The 18,648-nt window shown below is 31.7% G+C and overlaps 1 protein-coding gene across 11 annotated transcripts in view; it reads right to left on the reverse strand.

Annotated features, from left to right (window-relative positions):
* LOC127709319 (uncharacterized) overlaps positions 1–18,648 on the reverse strand; it is a 143,684-nt gene that overhangs the window by 80,994 nt on the left and 44,042 nt on the right. For 5 of the 11 annotated variants that reach the window (XM_052214781.1, XM_052214782.1, XM_052214784.1 and 2 more), the window contains exons 9-10: positions 15,566–15,641; positions 14,895–15,231 (exon numbers count right to left, since the gene is read on the reverse strand). In XM_052214781.1, coding sequence (XP_052070741.1) covers positions 14,895–15,231; positions 15,566–15,641 — 413 coding nt within the window. Of the gene's footprint in view, positions 1–227; positions 295–1,137; positions 1,210–3,885; positions 3,994–4,688; positions 4,842–5,617; positions 5,744–5,858; positions 5,998–6,594; positions 6,705–7,029; positions 7,222–8,553; positions 8,682–14,894; positions 15,232–15,565; positions 15,642–18,648 lie in introns of those variants that run through there. The other 6 variants (XR_007985591.1, XR_007985592.1, XM_052214788.1 and 3 more) reach the window with 4 other exon arrangements.

An 18,648-nucleotide genomic window follows, 5' to 3' on the forward strand; every position in this document is an offset into this window, starting at 1 on the left:
CTATTTTTTTTTCATTTCCCTAAAATATGCATGTCAAGTTTAAGCATGATTTGTAGTCTAAACTGAAACCTAGAGGATTCGACTTTAATTGCGAGCCTTGTTTTACAATATGTTATGATTTTGGTGTCGCCTGACCTTTTCTTTTTTTGTTTATTATTATTTTTTAAAACAAAAAACTCTCATAAAATATAAATCATGACTCTTTTGTGGTAATAGTATATACTCACAATTTGCAGAATAGAACTATAATAATCATCAAAAGTAGTAAGATGAAAATTCCACCAGCAACAAACACTGGAAAAAATGTACAAAATACTGTCGAGATTTCTAAAACTGAGAATGACGAGGTAGAACAAAAACACTAAACGCGTGTTACAAAATTATTTTTGAATAAGGACATTTGCATATTCTTAAGTGTAACTGAATATAATATTTTATTCAAGTTTGGGGAGCATGCATCTTCAGGCCAAATGGAAGGAAGGAGCACCAGTCCTTCGTTTAGATTAAATTATAAAATAATTTTGAGTGGCGGTTGGGTGAGCAAAATTAAACGCTATACTTAAATCAAAGAAAGAAATAAAGGTAGTTGCCTTAAAGCAACTTGACTGATCAAGGTACCAAATACTGACAATGGCAGTCGTCTATTCAAATACATCCCAGGAAAACCATTTAACTGATTATATTATTACATGAATGAACCTTAAACCCAAACCTTAATATATATGTTTCTTTTTGACACACTAAATACCTTGCTGTTGACAAGTTTTAGACAAAAAAATCATGAAGAGGATTTGAACTGAAAAATTGTGAAAATCTATATTTTCATGTTATTTACTAGGAGAGACAGAGGCGAAAGATACCAAAAGGATATTAAAACACATTAGTCGATGAAAAGGAATATATATCTTATGATGGAAATTATGCGATTTTTCTGATTATAACTGTTTTTACAAAAACAAAATATTGAAATCATGTTGTTCGATTTTTTTATTTTTCTGTTATGCAGTGTTGTACGGACTTACGTTTGTGTTTTTGATAATTATCCATTTTAGATTTGATGTTGTTTTTATCATTTTCAATTTCGATTCTTTATGTTCCCTGGGTATTTCCTATATATTTACTTAGGATACAACTTACCAGGTAAAGGAAGAGTTATGTAACGTGGATACCTTTCATTTGATTTACTGTTATCGATCATATTCTTCATTTCTAAAAATATAAGTACCATTACATTTACACTTTATCTATCAACATTTCCTGTAAGTGGGATCACTTACATTTTTTGAAGATATAATATGTAAAAAAAACTATATTAAATGCTTTCTATACTATTTGTTTCAACTAACAACTGTTAATGAATATATGCAAAGTTTAAATCTTATTTTAAAACCCTTTTTTCTCATAGAAAAAAATATTTGTCAAATTAGAACCGATCGAGCAAATAACAGAAACTTGATAACATAAAGCTCCAAGCTTTACCATAGTTTAGAAATAATATATATATAAGTCTGAAAATCAAACACAACAGTGTTAGAATTAGATTTTTATGCCGACAAATTTTTGTCCCTCAACGGGATTTGAACTCACACCTTTGATACAATACAGCACCAATCGCTTAGCCCCATGTCTAGTGTTCTGGACCACTCGACCACATTCGCTATATAAAAATATAACTTCAATAGTCGTAGTGTTACCTCGTCACGTAAGGCGAATATCTATATATATGAACATTGAACTTTTTTGATTATGCAATGATGTATCTATTATTAAACGCTTCATAAATATTTTAACCCAGGGAAAAATAAAACTCGAAACAACTGAGAGAAGAATTAAAAACATGTGATACCAATCAAACCACTTCTGACAGCCCTTAAATAAGGTGTACATATTACAAAGACACCTGTCTATTGAAAAACATTGATATGTTTGTTAGATATTGTGTCGTTGATTTGCTGTCTCAGCGACGTAAACAGCATATTTTTCATATTTTGTGCATATAGTTCTTCAACTCTAATCGATATTATATGTTCAGCACGTTTTGGTGTCATATATATATTTTTTTCTGGATTATCAAGAAAAAAACATTTCTATAACCTAAAAATGGAAAACCATTTTGTTCAAGCTACGCTATTCTCTTTTCCTACATTTTGTTTGATATTTCAAATATCAATGGAATACATATAACGATAAAAAAAAATACAGTATTAACACTGCAGATCACAATGACTGCTGATGAAAGCCAGAGAGAGGAAAGTCCGTATTTTCAGAAAAAAAATTTAAACTTTTTACTGATATAAAATTATTATTTTTAACAACAGAGGTTACATTAAAATGTCTTTTGTTGTGTTTACTTTTTTCAGTCTTTGAAAAAAGACTTTGCAAGCCAGTGTAATGTAATTATTGATAACTCGTCTAAAATATGCCTAAAATAGTGCAACTGGACGGCAAGAAAACAACATTTAATCAACCAATTTATTAATTAGCCTAGAACCTGAAATATGCGACTTGAATGTAATGTTTATTGGTGAATATGATAGCAGTACTGGCAAATAATTTGTTCTTACTACAAAATGTTAGATCTCCAACTAGTCGTTGAAGATCTCACACACAACTTAAAAAAATGAAAACTGCGACTAGAAAATCATTTTCTTTGATCATTTTGTCATATAAATCCTCCAAATACCCTTTTTCCAATTTATAAAGAGTTCATCTCTTACATTATGTAGTTGAAATATACATACCACAATGCTTGGCTTGAGGGTTTATGCTTCTTATTTTTTTAAAAGTTAAAAGAGTTTTGTTTATCAAATTATTATCCAAAGTGGTTTTACGTGTCATCAAATTTATTTGTCAAAGTATGTCTTAAAAAGTATTTTGGAAATACATCTGTTATCATTTCTGAATTTCAGTGTTACTTGTTCTATATATTTTTGGCATATCATGTTACGACATAAAGCATAGTCAGCACGTTTTTCTTTAAGAGTACTTACATAAACGAACTGATACATATGTCTGTCAGTTTTCAGTTCATATGTAATTGTGCTTAATCTAAGCTTGATACGAACGCATGTAAAGTAGTTGTTATATTTTAGGTCTTCTTTGAATTAATTAAGATTAGTCCAGAAACGCGTGTTGTGTGCATTAAAATTATGTCATTTTTTCTAGCAGTAATAAATATTTGCAGTAAGAATTTCAGTTTTATTGAATTTTGTTTATTGTTCATCTCCCGATATCTCTTCTTTTCAAATGTATTTCAGTGTTATAATACATTACATTACAATGGTGTTAATACATTGCCAACACTACACAGTTATGATATACATCATAAATATGTACGTAAAAACTTTACGCTAGCACAGCTGTGAATTTCTCAACTGTCCCTTATTAACTCGAAAGATTAAGGTTTAGCTTATAGGACAATTAATCACAAGATCATAAATAACATAATTAGCAAATTATTTTCCAAGTTATTTCATAGAAGACATTTTTGAAATAATTTTATTCGTAAAGCATACGCATATTAACTGGCCATTTGCAACATTATTCCCAAATAAAACACAATTTTATCAATTCTTAGGTTCCATAGCTCACATGTATGCTATTAACGTCGGGTTGACTTGTTAGATCGTTTCTTGAAATCCATTATTACTGGTATCATTAGATGATTGTATTAGAATGGTAAATTGATGATTTCACGAGAAAATTAAACTTTTATTTTTATCATTTTTTAAGAATTAGAAAAAACAGTTAATGAATTAAATCTGTAGTCCCTACAAATGAACAACATAAATTCAAAATTATAACGCAAAATTGCACAAATTGTTCGCTTTAAATGAAATTTCAAAACACGACACAAAACATAAAAAAGTAGAACTTAACACTTACGATCTCCTGAACATAGGAAGGGAAACTGAAATGTACAATTTTCAACAATAAAATATTTCGATTCCACATTTGAGACGGCAAGACAAAATTCTTTTCCTGTGTGTTTTCCTGTAAATATAAAATATAATTATAATAACCGAATGTTCCCTTGCCATGAGCAACAGGACGGATGCCAGCATTTGAGCAGGATCTGAATATGATTTAAGAGCAGCTGAGATGTTTTTGTTTTCTTATACAAAAGATGTTTTTAAAACTTTGGAGTAGATGATTATTATACGAATTCCTGTCTTATATTGAACAATCTAATTTTTTATGTTTCTTTTTATTTATCCCAAATAAAGTTTATGTTTAAAAAATAATGAAATATAAAGTAAAGATATACCACATCTTCTTATATCTATATATGTTTCTTATACACATTCTGAATAACATTGGCATTACCTCAACTACAATCATCATTTAAAATACCACAATAGATTAATCTGAGTAAAGCATTTTTTGTTGTTTGGAAATTAATGGCAACACCAACAAACATTGAAAAATACTTGACAGAAAAATACCCAAGAATGTTTTGAATAGTTCAATCAAATCAGATTAAAAGGAATAAGTTTTTTTATACCAGCATGACGGGACCAATCTCACCAAGTGCTTTAAGTTATTTTACCAATTTCACTTAACTGCTCAGAGTGCATCCTTAAACATGTGATAAAACGAACAGATTAGAGCAGACAAAAAAAAAAGCGTAAATAATATATCTGACGATAATATGCAAATCAAGATAAAAAGATATATAATAAAGTTACCATTAACCACGGTATGTGACCTAAAAATCGGAGTCCAATAAGAAATGCCTGCTTTAGCCTTGTTTCCTATTGTATTTCTTTTGTACAGTACGGAACTTCCCTGTTTCAAACAAAACTCTTGATATTCATACCATGACTTGGGTATCAACTCAGCTGCAATAATTATTATAAAAGTATTAGACGCACATTCAATGAATTAATAATCAGCCAATTTAACCGAATAAAATCGTATTTTTATATTTATTACCAACCCCGTACAAATGATGATACGATGATGTAATTTACAATTAATAGTTTTTAGGGCGGAAACAGGAAAGTATCATGCCTTTAAAAGTCTATTGCTTACAGTACACTGATTTTTACAGATATTTTACTCATTTCAGTGAAGACCAGTTTAAATGTTACGCTTATTCATGCACACACAAAGAAAATGATGACACATCTGTCATGGAATTGTTACTTTTACATATTACTTAACTTATGATAATATCTTGCTACTTTTCGTAGATGGAAAAATAAACACAATATAAAGTTTTTTTTTTAAATACCTTCATCAGGATCTCTCAAAACCAAATACTTGATGGACAAAACTGCTTAAATACCTGCTTACACGAGGAGCTATATGGCGAAAGGGGCATACAAAGTATTGCTAAATTCAATTAAATTCAACCTTGCTTAAGGGAGTTTGAACCTTAGTTTCTTAATAATTTCGAAATATATAAACTGGGAAGAAAAGTATAAATCATGTCAGTACCGAAGCACTGACTAATGATGTAATGATATCACAAGCAGTAGACTCGCTGCGTCCGAACGATTTTTTTGATTTACTTTCATCAGAAACATTCACAAAAATTTGAAAGCCTATACTCATTTAATACTTGAATACATGAGATCTATATTACCACGGGTAAATATTAAAAAAAACTTACATGACGTATTTTTACATCCAAATAAATATGTTGCATTGCAGTCACGGATCAAATACTTGCTTTTGTCTTTGGTTGTTGTTAGACACTCTTTTTCTATATACTGTTTTGTTGACTCTATGTTTAAATCTGCAAATAAAAAAAGTATTGCTATTAAATTTCTTTTCAGTTATGTTGTGGATTTTCAGTGTCGAGTAAAATTGATAAAAATTAAAAAGAGTAAGACAAAAATATTAATGTTTACCTTCAACAAATGTAAACACCAGAGCTGACCGACCGGAACTACAAGGAGTGTAGCTGGCATTGCTACATTTTGTTCTGCAGTCATTTATGTCACCTATGTTAATTACAGGTTTATAAGTAAGGCAGTAGCATCTAGAGCTCTGAAAAAGTACAGATTAATATTAATATAATATATACTATGGAGAAGACAAAACTTCTCTCAGTGTCTAAATTTAAAACCTCAAAAGCATTACTATTGGTTGTGAAAGAAAGAAATTAAAAAAACATTGGAAAGCCATAGGTCAATGGATAACAGATACCACTTTTAAAGAGTTAAAGAAAATAATTATTCACAAAAACGAAAGAAGTTATAATGTCAAATTGACTACAGATTTACGATTTATCCAAAAGTAATCTGCATATTTTTTCTCATATTTTAAACAGTGATTAATTTTCATTTCAAATGTACTTCTTAACTAGCTATCCATGATTTGAGAATTATTTTTCTTAAATTTAAGCAATGAAACGACATATAAGTTGATTAAATATGATTCCAATATTCACTAGATAAAATAATTGTATTAAGGAACTGTCACTTATAATGACAGTCGTGGTTGAAAGTTTACCAGATTGGTCAATAATAAATAAAAAGGATAACAGGAATGAAACAAATACTGTACAGCACAACATATCCTTACCTGTTCATACTCGCATACACATTTTTACCTTCTTGCGTTTGCGCAATTGAAAAAAAATACCTTAATTATAAAGTAGGTAGTAGATGCATCATCAGTACAATGTCTTAAACAATCTTCAGTCGTTTTTACACTTATCCCAGAATCCATAGGTGAAAAACTTCTGCCACATCCTGTCAATTAAAGCATTAAAGTCATTCAACTGGTTTCTTACTATGTTTTATCTCAAACTGCCGTTGCAAAAAAAACAACAAAAAAACATATTAGTACAGGAACAAAAAAATCAGGTGTGGAAGTAACAGAGTGAGTACTTTTGATATTTAAATTACACATCTTCATTTGTAGAGAAAAATTTGATAAGGCAATGAAACTACTAAACTAAATGTTCTTTTATTTGAACTCAAATGTTTAATTTTTCCGGATTTCAAAACTAATTTTTGTGTTCAGCATTTTTTTTGATAATAATCACTACTGGTGTAATTCAGATACGGAATATACCTATAAACGCAGCCCATTTTGTGTATTTAATTACTGTTCCAGTCCAAGCTTTTTCTGCTTTCTTATAATCCATGTAATTTGATGATTTATTAGATATGACAGTGGTGTTTATCTTTTCTATCACTGGAAGAGAGCACACATCTGAACTAGTTGCCCAGCTACTTTCTGGGAATCCGATGAAGACTGAACATCCTAGCAACAAAAACATAAAAATATAATGTTCTATTAAACCAAAACGACATGTATTTGAATAACCAATACATTTACCTACTTTAGGAGTCCAGATTTCAGTGAATATGATTTCACATTTGCTGTTTTTTTTAATTATTGAGAACTAAAATGAGTTGGATCACTTCCGTTCTGTCAAATTTGAGCAGCAGCTATATATATATATATATATATGAGTTCGAATCCCGGCCAGGGAAGAACAAATATTTGCTTCCGCAATTTTACAGATCTAACATTGTTTGGCTGTTATTCAGACGAATTATCTATACAAAATGTGTTTTCAGCCTTGTATCACCATCACTGGTGATCCGATGGATAAAATCTATCGTAGAGTTGTCACTGGTTCAGACGTAATTATTATATACATATATATGTATATATATAAACAAGTCTAATTTGAAAACAACGTTCAAACCTATGATTGCGTTTGATAAAAACCGCAATTTTTATACCTGTGCATGTAAAACTAATTTCTTGGTAGAGGGGTCTAAATACAGCACAAACAACATTTTCCAAAAGACCAAATGAGTGAAAAAGTATATTGTAACAAAACGCATTTGACTAGCGGGTCGAACAACTGATGTTCTTAAACCCTACTGACTGCCATTGGCGATTGCCAAATAAACGGATCACAAGATGTAACAAAATAGATCTTATTAATAATTTATTACCAAACAGAAAACAATAAACTTGCGGAATATATATATAGAGGATATATATCCAGCTTAAGGAGGTCCGTACTCCATGGTTTGCATTTCCTTTATGATATTTTGAAAGTTTTTGAGAATCGCTGCTTATATTGAAGCTATTGTTCCAGTAGTTCGATAGTAAAGCTGAAGACGTTTTGTTGGAGAAATTTGAATATTCTGGAATATCTGTGTTACAGAGATCATCACAAGTATGTTTCAGTTATCATAAGCAATAATCCCGTCCTCCTTAACACAAGTTTTCATCTGTCATTAACAACACGGAAGCAAGATTTTCCTACCTGTTTCAAGAACTAAATTGATCCCGTTGTGTTGGGATAAATGTCGAATACTACGTTTTTTGTTTTTACAACTGTGTTGTTTGTTCTTAATGTATTTATGGATTTTGATTGCACCATGCTCTCTTACTTTTTCTCTGTTATAACTGTTGTTTCAGTTTTAAGAAAAAAAGTCAACATTTAAAATTGATGAGTCATTGCTAATTTGGCAAATAACCCACTGCAAAGCAGCAAGCATATTAGAGAAATGTATGTCATTATCAATAAAAGTTTATATTTTTATACATGAAATGATTGAATGAATAACTTACCAGAAACTGAGATTAAAATGAGCAAAATATATAGCTGCATTATATCATTCATTTCTGTTAAATGAATGACTATATTTTGATGAAGTATATTTTAATAATTTCCTTACATGACTTCATATATGACCTCATTGCGCCGGAAAAAGCAATTACATCTAAATTTGGTAAATTAAATGTTTATCACTAGAACTCAAATTTTGAGTGACAAGATGGGTGGTTACATTAAAATTAAAAACTTTTTAACAATTCGTAGTGTCAATGGTATCCTGTAACCAGATCATTTTTTTTAGTTAAGCCTTTTTAGTTAAAATATTAAATGCATTTTGATTTTTCTTTCAAACGTTTGAGACTATCTTATTCGTACGTGGTGTCATTTAGTTCAGAAACACATGCTGTTCAAAATGCGTAAAAGTTACCGTATCAACCTTTATTTACTACCACTTGATGGCTTTTGCTTGTAGTGGACTGTCTCTAGTGGGAAAATCTGCTTCCTGAATAGTTCGTCATTGCTTACATGATAAAAATGATACTTTCAGTTGAGTAATATGGAGATGAACTGAGACTAGACTCCGTCAGGTTGATCAAACGATTAAGATGATGCTTAGGCGCATATTCATTCATAATCGTCGCAAGTACAAAAAGAGATTAGCATCTTGCATAGTTCTTCAATTTCACATTCTGGTATATTGATAATGTCTTATAACTCAATAACCCATATTTCAATGAGTTCGTGTTTTTCAATTATCCCAGAGAACTTGAGAATAATGATATACTTCTAAAGATAGAAGAAGGTCTGCTTCAAATCTTCATCTTTTCCTCTATAATGACAAAGTTGGACAAACATGAAAACTTTCCAATCGTCAACTTCCCGTTTCTCAACAGTAACATAACCTTTGCCCCATCGTACGCCATTTACACATATCAATTTTAAAATACGTAACGCTCGGGCATGGTTACAATTTGTGGCGTTCATTAGATCTTTAAATATCAAAATAGTCGTCTGATCTGCAAATTTACCGTTTGTGTGCCATCCCGATTGTGCCATGTGTGCTGAGTTTGCATTTGCATGGCAGGTGATACATGTATAGCAGTAAACGCATACCATGTCGACACACCAGGTATCGTTCTTGTTTTGTGTCTTTTTGGAGTTCATGCGATTCTTTCATTTTTTCTTTCTATCTCCTAAATAAGTTTATGAGATTGAACATCGATGATCTACTGTTGCTTCGAATTATAGTATTTGACCAATTGTCAAAAAGTATTTTTAATATTCTCAATTTTGCCAAAAACACATTGCGTCGAGTATATGTATTTTGTATATAAAACATGTTCAATGTAAACATGTTTAATTGATGAATTCAACAACACTTACCGTTATCTTGATGATATTTTTTCGTTAAATAATCAAGAATTCTCTAAATATACTGCCTAAATTTACCAGAGGATTTAGATAAATCAAATATTAACAGCAATAACGTTCTTTTCTAACTTGAGATTTTTCAGTTTTACACGAGAAACTCTACACAAAAATTTACGACAAAAGCGACGATTTTTGTTTCCCTATTGTTAATTTTCCTTTTTTTTGACGGTAATGTTCCTTTGGCACCGCCTTACGGTGTTTATATTTCACAACTCGTTAGCTATGAACGTGTCTGTAATGACGTTTTTGATTTCAATGAGCTTAATCTATGTATTACTAGCAAATTATAAAGTCAGGAATTTCGTTACCACAAACTTATTTCAAACGGTATAGCACATCCTAATTTTTACGGGAATGTTGTTTACCGAGCCGGAAATTTAGATAAGATCCGGGTAAACTTATCAATCCTTTAAATAAACTTATTCAACACTGTAATTAGATCTTTGAATATTGTTTTCATTGGTATAAATATTGATTTTGTTATCTGTAAATTATACCGTAATAAATATTATTGTTAAACATATATGCATATTCACGGCACTACAATCTGTCGATACCTATATATTGGAATTGCACATGTTTTTCTTTTACTGTTAATGACGTCTTTACACTAAATTCATTGTTTTATATGTGTACTGATTGATATTTAGTCTTAGATACAAAGGGACAATTGAATCTTTCTCATCACTTAGTGTCCGTCGTCCGTCGTCGTCTGCCGTCGTCGTTAACATTTACAGAAATCTTCTCCTCTGAAACTAACAGCCCAAATTTAACCAAACTTGGCCACAATCATTATTAGGGTGTCTTGTTAAAAAAGTGTGTCTGATAAACCCGCCTGCCAACCAACGTGGCCGACATGGCTAAACACAGGAAATAGTAGTATACCGCTGTTCAATAGTCATAAATCGATTTAACTGAAACAATCCGGGTCACAAACCAAAACCGAGGGAAACACATCAACTATAAGAGGAAAACAACGGAACGGCAAAAATACTGAACTGCTACAAAAACAAAAGCCAACATATATAGAAATGGACTATTTGATAACAAATGCCATATTCCTGACTTGGTACAGGACATCATGGACATTTTAAGAAAAAATTATGGGTTGAACCTGGTTTTATGGCTTGCCAAACCTCCCGCTTATATTGCAATGTTAAAAATACCGCTAAAATGACAACATTTCGTCACAGGAATACATTACAACTAAACGCAAGAACACTCAGGAAAGATACATACATAAATAAATAATAAAATAGTACATGACAACATGTAAACCATAGAATAACAACAGACACCTCTCATTTACACCACAATAGAATTATGAACTGTGAGTCACACGAATATATCAACGCCACAAAAAGTGACGTCACAGATAAATTTGTAAAAATAGAATATAAAATTGGGATTAAGTTTGTAATGATGTTATTTTATGTATTTTCTAACCACTAAAAAATAGATTATAGGGGTAAAATGCAAGTTTTGTCTATTATCTTGAAAACTGCTTTAAATAGAGAAAATCTGCCCGAAGCAGAAATGTTCTGAATCATGAGATCTACCTATTGTCCGTTTACCACAAATCTGGCGGACGACTTCTTATAGGAGTTATTTCCATTTAATGACGAATGTTTATCAATTTTTATGCCCCCCACGAGGCATTATGTTTTTCGGTCTGTGCGTCCGTTCGTTCGTCCGTTTGTCCGTCCGTCCGTTCGTTCGTCAGTCCCGCTACAGGTTAAAATTTTTGGTCAAGGTAATTTTTGATGAAGTTGAAGTCCAATCAACTTGAAACTTACATGTAGTACACATTTTCCCTATCATATGATCTTTCGAATTCTAATGCCAAATTAGAGTTTTGACCCCAATTTCACGGTCCACAGAACATAGAAAATGGGGCATTCGTGTACTATGGACACATTCTTGTTTTGTTTCCTTTTTTGCATTTTATCTTGAAAATCACAATAGATAGAGAAAACTTTAACAGCAAAAATGATCAGCAAGACAACATCTACAAATAAGTTAAAATAATTGATATCGTCAGATGACTACATTTTGAAGATATTGCCCTTTATTGACGATTTACAAATGTTTTACCTTTTTGCCTTATATCTTAAAAAAAAAATAGATAGACAGAAACTTAAATAAGCAAAAATTATCAGCAAGACTAGATCTACGAATAAGTAAACTTTGTTGAATCATCAGATGACCTTTTATTGGAGCTGTTACACTTCAATGACGATTTTTACCATGTTTTTGAATTTTGCCTCATATCTGAAAACCTATAAGAGATAGATAGAAACTTAAGAAAGCAAAAATGATCAACAAGGCAAAATCTACAAATAAGTCTACTGTCTAAATTATTCAGTTCACTCCTTATTGTATTAATTGCTCTTTAATGACGATTTCGATCAATAAAATTGAGAATGGAAATGGGGAATGTGTCACAGAGACAACAACCCGACCAAAGGGCAGAAAACAGCCGAAGGCCACCAAAGGGTCTTCAACACAGCAGGACAATCCAGCACCCGGAGGCGTGCTTCAGCTGGCCACTAAACACAATGTGTACTAGTTCAGTGATAATGGATGTCATACTAAACTCCAAAATATATAAATGAACTAAACTTAAAAATCATACAAGACTTACAAAGGCCAGAGGCTCCTGACTTGGGACAGGGGCAAAAATGCGGCGGGGTTAAACATGTTTTGTGAGATCTCAACCCTCCCCTATACCTGTTTAGTGGTCTGTCTATTATCTTGATAACTATTATAAATAGATAGACACTTTAAATCGCCAAAAAAACAAAACAAAAACAGCAAAACAAGATATACAAATACGTCAAATTTTGCCGAAATCGTTAGTGGACTCTTAAGAAGAGTGATTTTACCCTTTTTTGTGTAATGGGCAAAAGAAGATAGAGAGAAACTGTAAACAGAAAAATTATTAGTAATACAAACTCAAAATAAAAAGATATTTTTGTCATGCATTCTATTCTAGTCCACAATGTTGGAGAGTGTCCATTGATGAAGATGCATATAGACCTAGGTGAGCGACCCAGGCTCTTTAGAGCCTATAGTTAACTAGTTGTTATTGGCTTAGAACTAGCTTTCAATAATTGCGAGCATTCTCAGATATGTACTTTATGTCTGCGCTTTTGTTAGTTGTTTTTATGGTTTTCTACTGATTTTATAGTTTGTTCTTATGTTGCACTGCTTCGCCACTGTCTAATGTTAGGGGAAGGGTTTGACTCCAGCAAACATGTTTAACACCGCCAGATTCTGTATGTGCCTGTTCCTAGTCAGGAGCCTGTAATTCGGTTGTTTTTGTTTTTTGCTTTAATCATATTTTATTTTGTTAATTGTTTTGTACATAAATCAGGCTGTTAGTTTTTTTCGTTTGAATAGTTCTACATTTGTCATTTCGGGGCCTATTATGCGTATGGTTATTATCATTGTCGAAGGCCGTACGGTGACCTATGGTTGTTAGTTTCTACGTCAGTTGGTCTCTTCTGGAGATTTCTCTCATTGACAATTATACCACACCACATCATCTTCTTATTTTGATTTCGTCTATCCTTGGTGATAGAAAAGTGATTCAATTTTAAAATTTCAATTTTGGTGATGTCTGAGGGTTAGATAAGTTTCCATTACCAATCCGTTATTGCATGATCCCTAAGTAGTTAATATATCTTATAAACGTTTTTTTTTATAGAAGAACATTTAAATATGACGGTTAAGGTAAGATCTGCTTACCCTTCCGAAGCACATGAGACCACCCTAATATTCTGATAGGAATCGTGTTGCTCGTTTAATAGTTTTCTCTGTAATGTTTTGTAAACTTGTTTGACTTTTCATCTACTTTTGTTTTTGCCTTGGCGCTGTCAGTTTCTCTCGAATGTCTCTTTGGTATCTTTTGCCTCGTTTCGCTAACATAAAATTATAGCCCGTCTAACAAAACATTTGTTGGCCTTTTGATTATTTGTTGCTTAGCTTAGGTATTGTGAAAAATAAGGAGATGAGACAATTATCCAACAAGGTTCAAATGATGAAGATATCAGCAATCTAAGGTCACGATTCGGACTTCAACAATGGGAATAATCCATACCGTATAGTCACCTATAGAAGGCCCCGACATAAAAAGATGTGAAATGATCTACAAAATCTGAGTAGCAGCTGCAAGCTCTTGAAATCGTATAGGTTAAGAAATGTATTCTGCATACGTACTATAAGTTGGAATATTGCTGCTAAGGTGAAGAAAATTTATAATTTCAAAATTGAAATCGTCTCGTTTGTCATAGATTCAGCTGGTACTAAGAAGACCGCTCCAGTCAGATTCAATGTACGAGTCTAAAAGAGAAGCTTTACATGTGGTTTGTTTAAATATCTAGTTCAGGTGGATATACTAATGGGACCCAGTCATAACAGTTTGGATTGTTAATGGGAAGGACATCATCAATGTACCTGTATGTGAAATTAAATGATCTAGCTTCTTGATCGTCTTGTTTTTACAAGTGTCTGCAGGAAATCCGACTCGTATGAAAATAAGAAAAGGTCGGCACGAAAAGACCCACAGCTAGTGTCATAGGAATGCCGACAACCTGATGAAAAATCTTACCACAAAATTCAATAAATATTTTGGCACTTAATAAATCTAGCATACTGATTACTTGTTTTTCGGTGTAGCATGTTTTATCCTCGGGTTCATTTTAAAAAATCCCGAATTGTATCCCCCAAAAAAGTATAAAATCAAGGTTTTTATATTTTTTAAATAATCTATGTTAGCATCAGTACATTTGTTTTAATGTTAGCTTACTTTACCTGTTTATTTTGTATTCACAATTAAATAATAATGGATTCTGTATTTAATTTTTTTAATAATGATATATTATTCAATGCATATTATCATCCATTGATCACACCAACAAGATTATATAACAGGTTCTAAATAGTCATCGCTATCGAAATTTTCTTTGTTTGAATTTCTTTCTGCTACGTCTGCCGCGTCGTAATGTACTTCCACGTCCGGAATAGTATGGTAGTGCTGTTCAGGTACTAGATAATCTTGGTAATCAAAAGTGTCTTCTGATGTATCCATTTTCCTTTCGTGACAATTTGTTCTCAGTTGTGACACGTTATCTGACAGTTCTTTATATGCTGAATCATGTAATTCTTCGTTAGTATCTTCTATTCCGGTGTAATTTGAAAATTCTGTACCAGGTAGCCTTTCATTAACTTTCTTTAACTTTTCTTGATAAATGCGAATTCTGTAAATGTATGTTTGTAGTAAGCCATTGCTGACTTAATTTTGATTAATTTCCTCAAATAACTGATGAGTTAAGTGAAAAAAAGATATGGTATTTTTATTTAGCCCAAAGAGTTACACCTTGAAATAAGAAAAGATGAAATGAAAAAGAAAAATCTAACTACACTCACTAGTAGGTTGTGATACCTAAACGTGAAAAAACTATCGTTTAAATGACACACCACATTGTATACTAGACTACATATGATATAGGAAAAAGATTGAACGTTCGTAAGATTTCTCAAATATTTAATCCAAGTGCCATAATTTTTCATAGATAAACTTAACATACTTACTTTTTGAATGCTTTAGTACTGATTAAAACTATAATAAATATCAGGATAATTACAAACAGAATGACTGCTACTACAACTACAATAAAAGACACATTTTACTTCATAACAGCTATAAATGTCATAAATGAAATAACTTCAAAATGGAAACACATTTTCTTATTCTTAGGAATTTTTTCTAGTTGTAATGACAAAATACTTCGATTTTTAATATATTCTATGATACATTAGGACTTCATATTTCTGCTTTTGAGATGCTCTAAACCTATATAGGTCAACAACGAAAAAATGTATCATCATTAATATAAAACAATGAATTACTGTAAGCAAGTAAACATCACTGATATTGTAAAAGTATTCATAATCTTAAACGAACTTTTTATTTATGAAATAGATGCAGTGAGAACACACATACATGAGAGGGTTAACGGTGTGTTAACGTTTCTCCAACATTTAATTTTTTAAGAATTACAGGTAAATAATTTCTTTAAAAAAAAAACACTCTAAGGTAAATTCAAAAAGAAGGAAGTCCATAGAAACTGACAAAATCAAACGTTAGATTTTAATTACCAAGGAAAAGAACTGTCATATTCCTGACTCGGTACATACATTTTCCGAAGAAAGTGGTGGGTTTCTAAACCTATATAGGTCAACAACGAAAAAATGTATCATCATTAATATAAAACAATGAATTACTGTAAGCAAGTAAACACCACTGATATTGTAAAAGTGTTCATAATCTTAAACGAACTTTTTATTTATGAAATAGATGCAGTGAGAACACACATACATGAGAGGGTTAACGGTGTGTTAACGTTTCTCCAACATTTAATTTTTTAAGAATGACAGGTAAATAATTTCTTAAAAAAAAAAAAACACTCTAAGGTAAATTCAAAAAGAAGGAAGTCCATAGAAACTGACAAAATCAAACGTTAGATTTTAATTACCAAAGGAAAAGAACTGTCATATTCCTGACTCGGTACATACATTTTCCGAAGAAAGTGGTGGGTTTCACCCGGTTTTACAGCTAGCTAAACCTTCCACTTGTATGAATGTAGTTAATAGTTCCGTTATATTGACAAATTAGTGTAAGCAACCCAAACATATATAATAGGTTAATGTAACGATAAGTGGGATCCAGAATCAAAAATTGTGTAAAATATACAACACAACTGACAAAAAACACTCTAAGGTAAATTCAAAAAGAAGGAAGTCCATAGAAACCGAAAAATCAAACGTTACATTTTAATAACCAAAGGGAAAGAACTGTCATATTCCTGACTTGGTACATACATTTTCCGAAGAAAGTGGTGGGTTTCACCCGGTTTTACAGCTAGCTAATCCTTCTACTTGTATGAATGTAGTTAATAGTTCCGTTATATTGACAAAATAGTGTAAGCAACCCAAACATATATAATAGGTTGATGTAACGATAAGTGGGATCCAGTATCAAAAATTGTGTAAAATATACAACACAACTGACAAAAAATATCCAAACAAACATACAAATAAATTTAACATAGACACCAACAAAAAAGTGTTAGTAGTTGATAGTACATACAGTATATAGTATAAACTTTCTCGATTAAGCAAAATATAAAGAAAAGGGTAGTCAAAATAAATACAACACTATAAAAACCTCTTGCGTCCGAATCGCACATCTACACCAGGAACGTTCAACGTCAAAAACCCGATAGCTGGATGCATAAATATCGAGTCACGTCAAGAGTCGTACAATCAAAAGGAACATAAAAGCACAAAGAAATATGGTTTGCTTGCCAATGAGACAACTCTCCACAAGAGACCAAATGACACAGAAATTAACAACTATAGGTCACCGTACGGCATTAACAATGAGTAAAACCCATACCGCTATAAAAGACCCCGAAATGACAAATGTAAAACAATTCAAACGAGAAAACTAACTGCCTGATTTATGTACAAAATAATGAACGAAAAACAAATATGATATACAGCAACAAACGACAACCACTGAATTACATGCTCCTGACTTGAGACAGGCACATACAGAATTTACAGGGTTAAACTAGTTTGAAGAGGCCAACCCTCCCTTAACCTGGGACAGTGGTGCAACGGCACTACACTAGAACAAACTTACGAAACAATAAACGATAAACAAAAATGAGAAACAGCAATACACAAATCTGAGAAACAGCAATAAACAAATATGAAAACAGCAATTAAAAAATATGAGAAACAGCAATAAACAAATATGAGAAACAGCAATAAACGTCAACCATGAATTACAGGCTGCTAACTTGGGACAGGCACATATAAATCGTGGTGGGGTTAAACTAGTTTGAAGGCGCCAACTTTCCCCCTAACCTAGGACAGTGGTGTAACAGTACAATATAAGAACGAGCAACAAAAAAAAAAAAAAATTGAAAAGGGCTTAACTCATCAGATGGATACAAAGCAGAAATACACTTAACAAAAACATAGAGCGGACGTGGCATTGTACTTATACATCCCCACAACAAAAAGACACTAAGTACATATATGAGAGTACTCGCAGTTACTGACAGCCAGTTCAAAGCCAATAACAACTAATAAAAAAAGCAATGCATGCATCTAAAACTAAAATATCAATCAGTACACATCTAACATCCAATGGATTTAGTATAAAGACGTCATCAACAGTCAAAGAAAAACACGACCTTGTGCAATGCCAAGATACAGGAATCGACAGATTGAAGAGCCATGAATGTGCATATGTATATAACAATAATATTTAGTTTGATTTTAATTTACTGATAACAAAATCAATATTAATTACAAAAAAAAACAAAAAATATTCAAAGATCTAATTACAGTGTTGAATTGGTAGCCTTTTCGAATAAGTTTGTTTAAAGGATCGATAAGTTTACCGGGATCGTTTCTAAATTTCCGGGCTCGGAAAACAACATCTCCGTAAAAATGAGGATGTGCTATCCCGTTTGAAATAAGTTTTTTACAGGTACAACCAAAATTCAAAACCAAATCTTTATATCTATGGTAACGAAATCCATGACTTAATAATTTACCAGTAATACATAGATTACGTCAATTGAAATCGAAAACGTCAC

This window comes from Mytilus californianus, unplaced genomic scaffold, assembly GCF_021869535.1.
Source record: "Mytilus californianus isolate M0D057914Y unplaced genomic scaffold, xbMytCali1.0.p SCAF_7, whole genome shotgun sequence".
Taxonomy (NCBI): domain Eukaryota; kingdom Metazoa; phylum Mollusca; class Bivalvia; order Mytilida; family Mytilidae; genus Mytilus; species Mytilus californianus.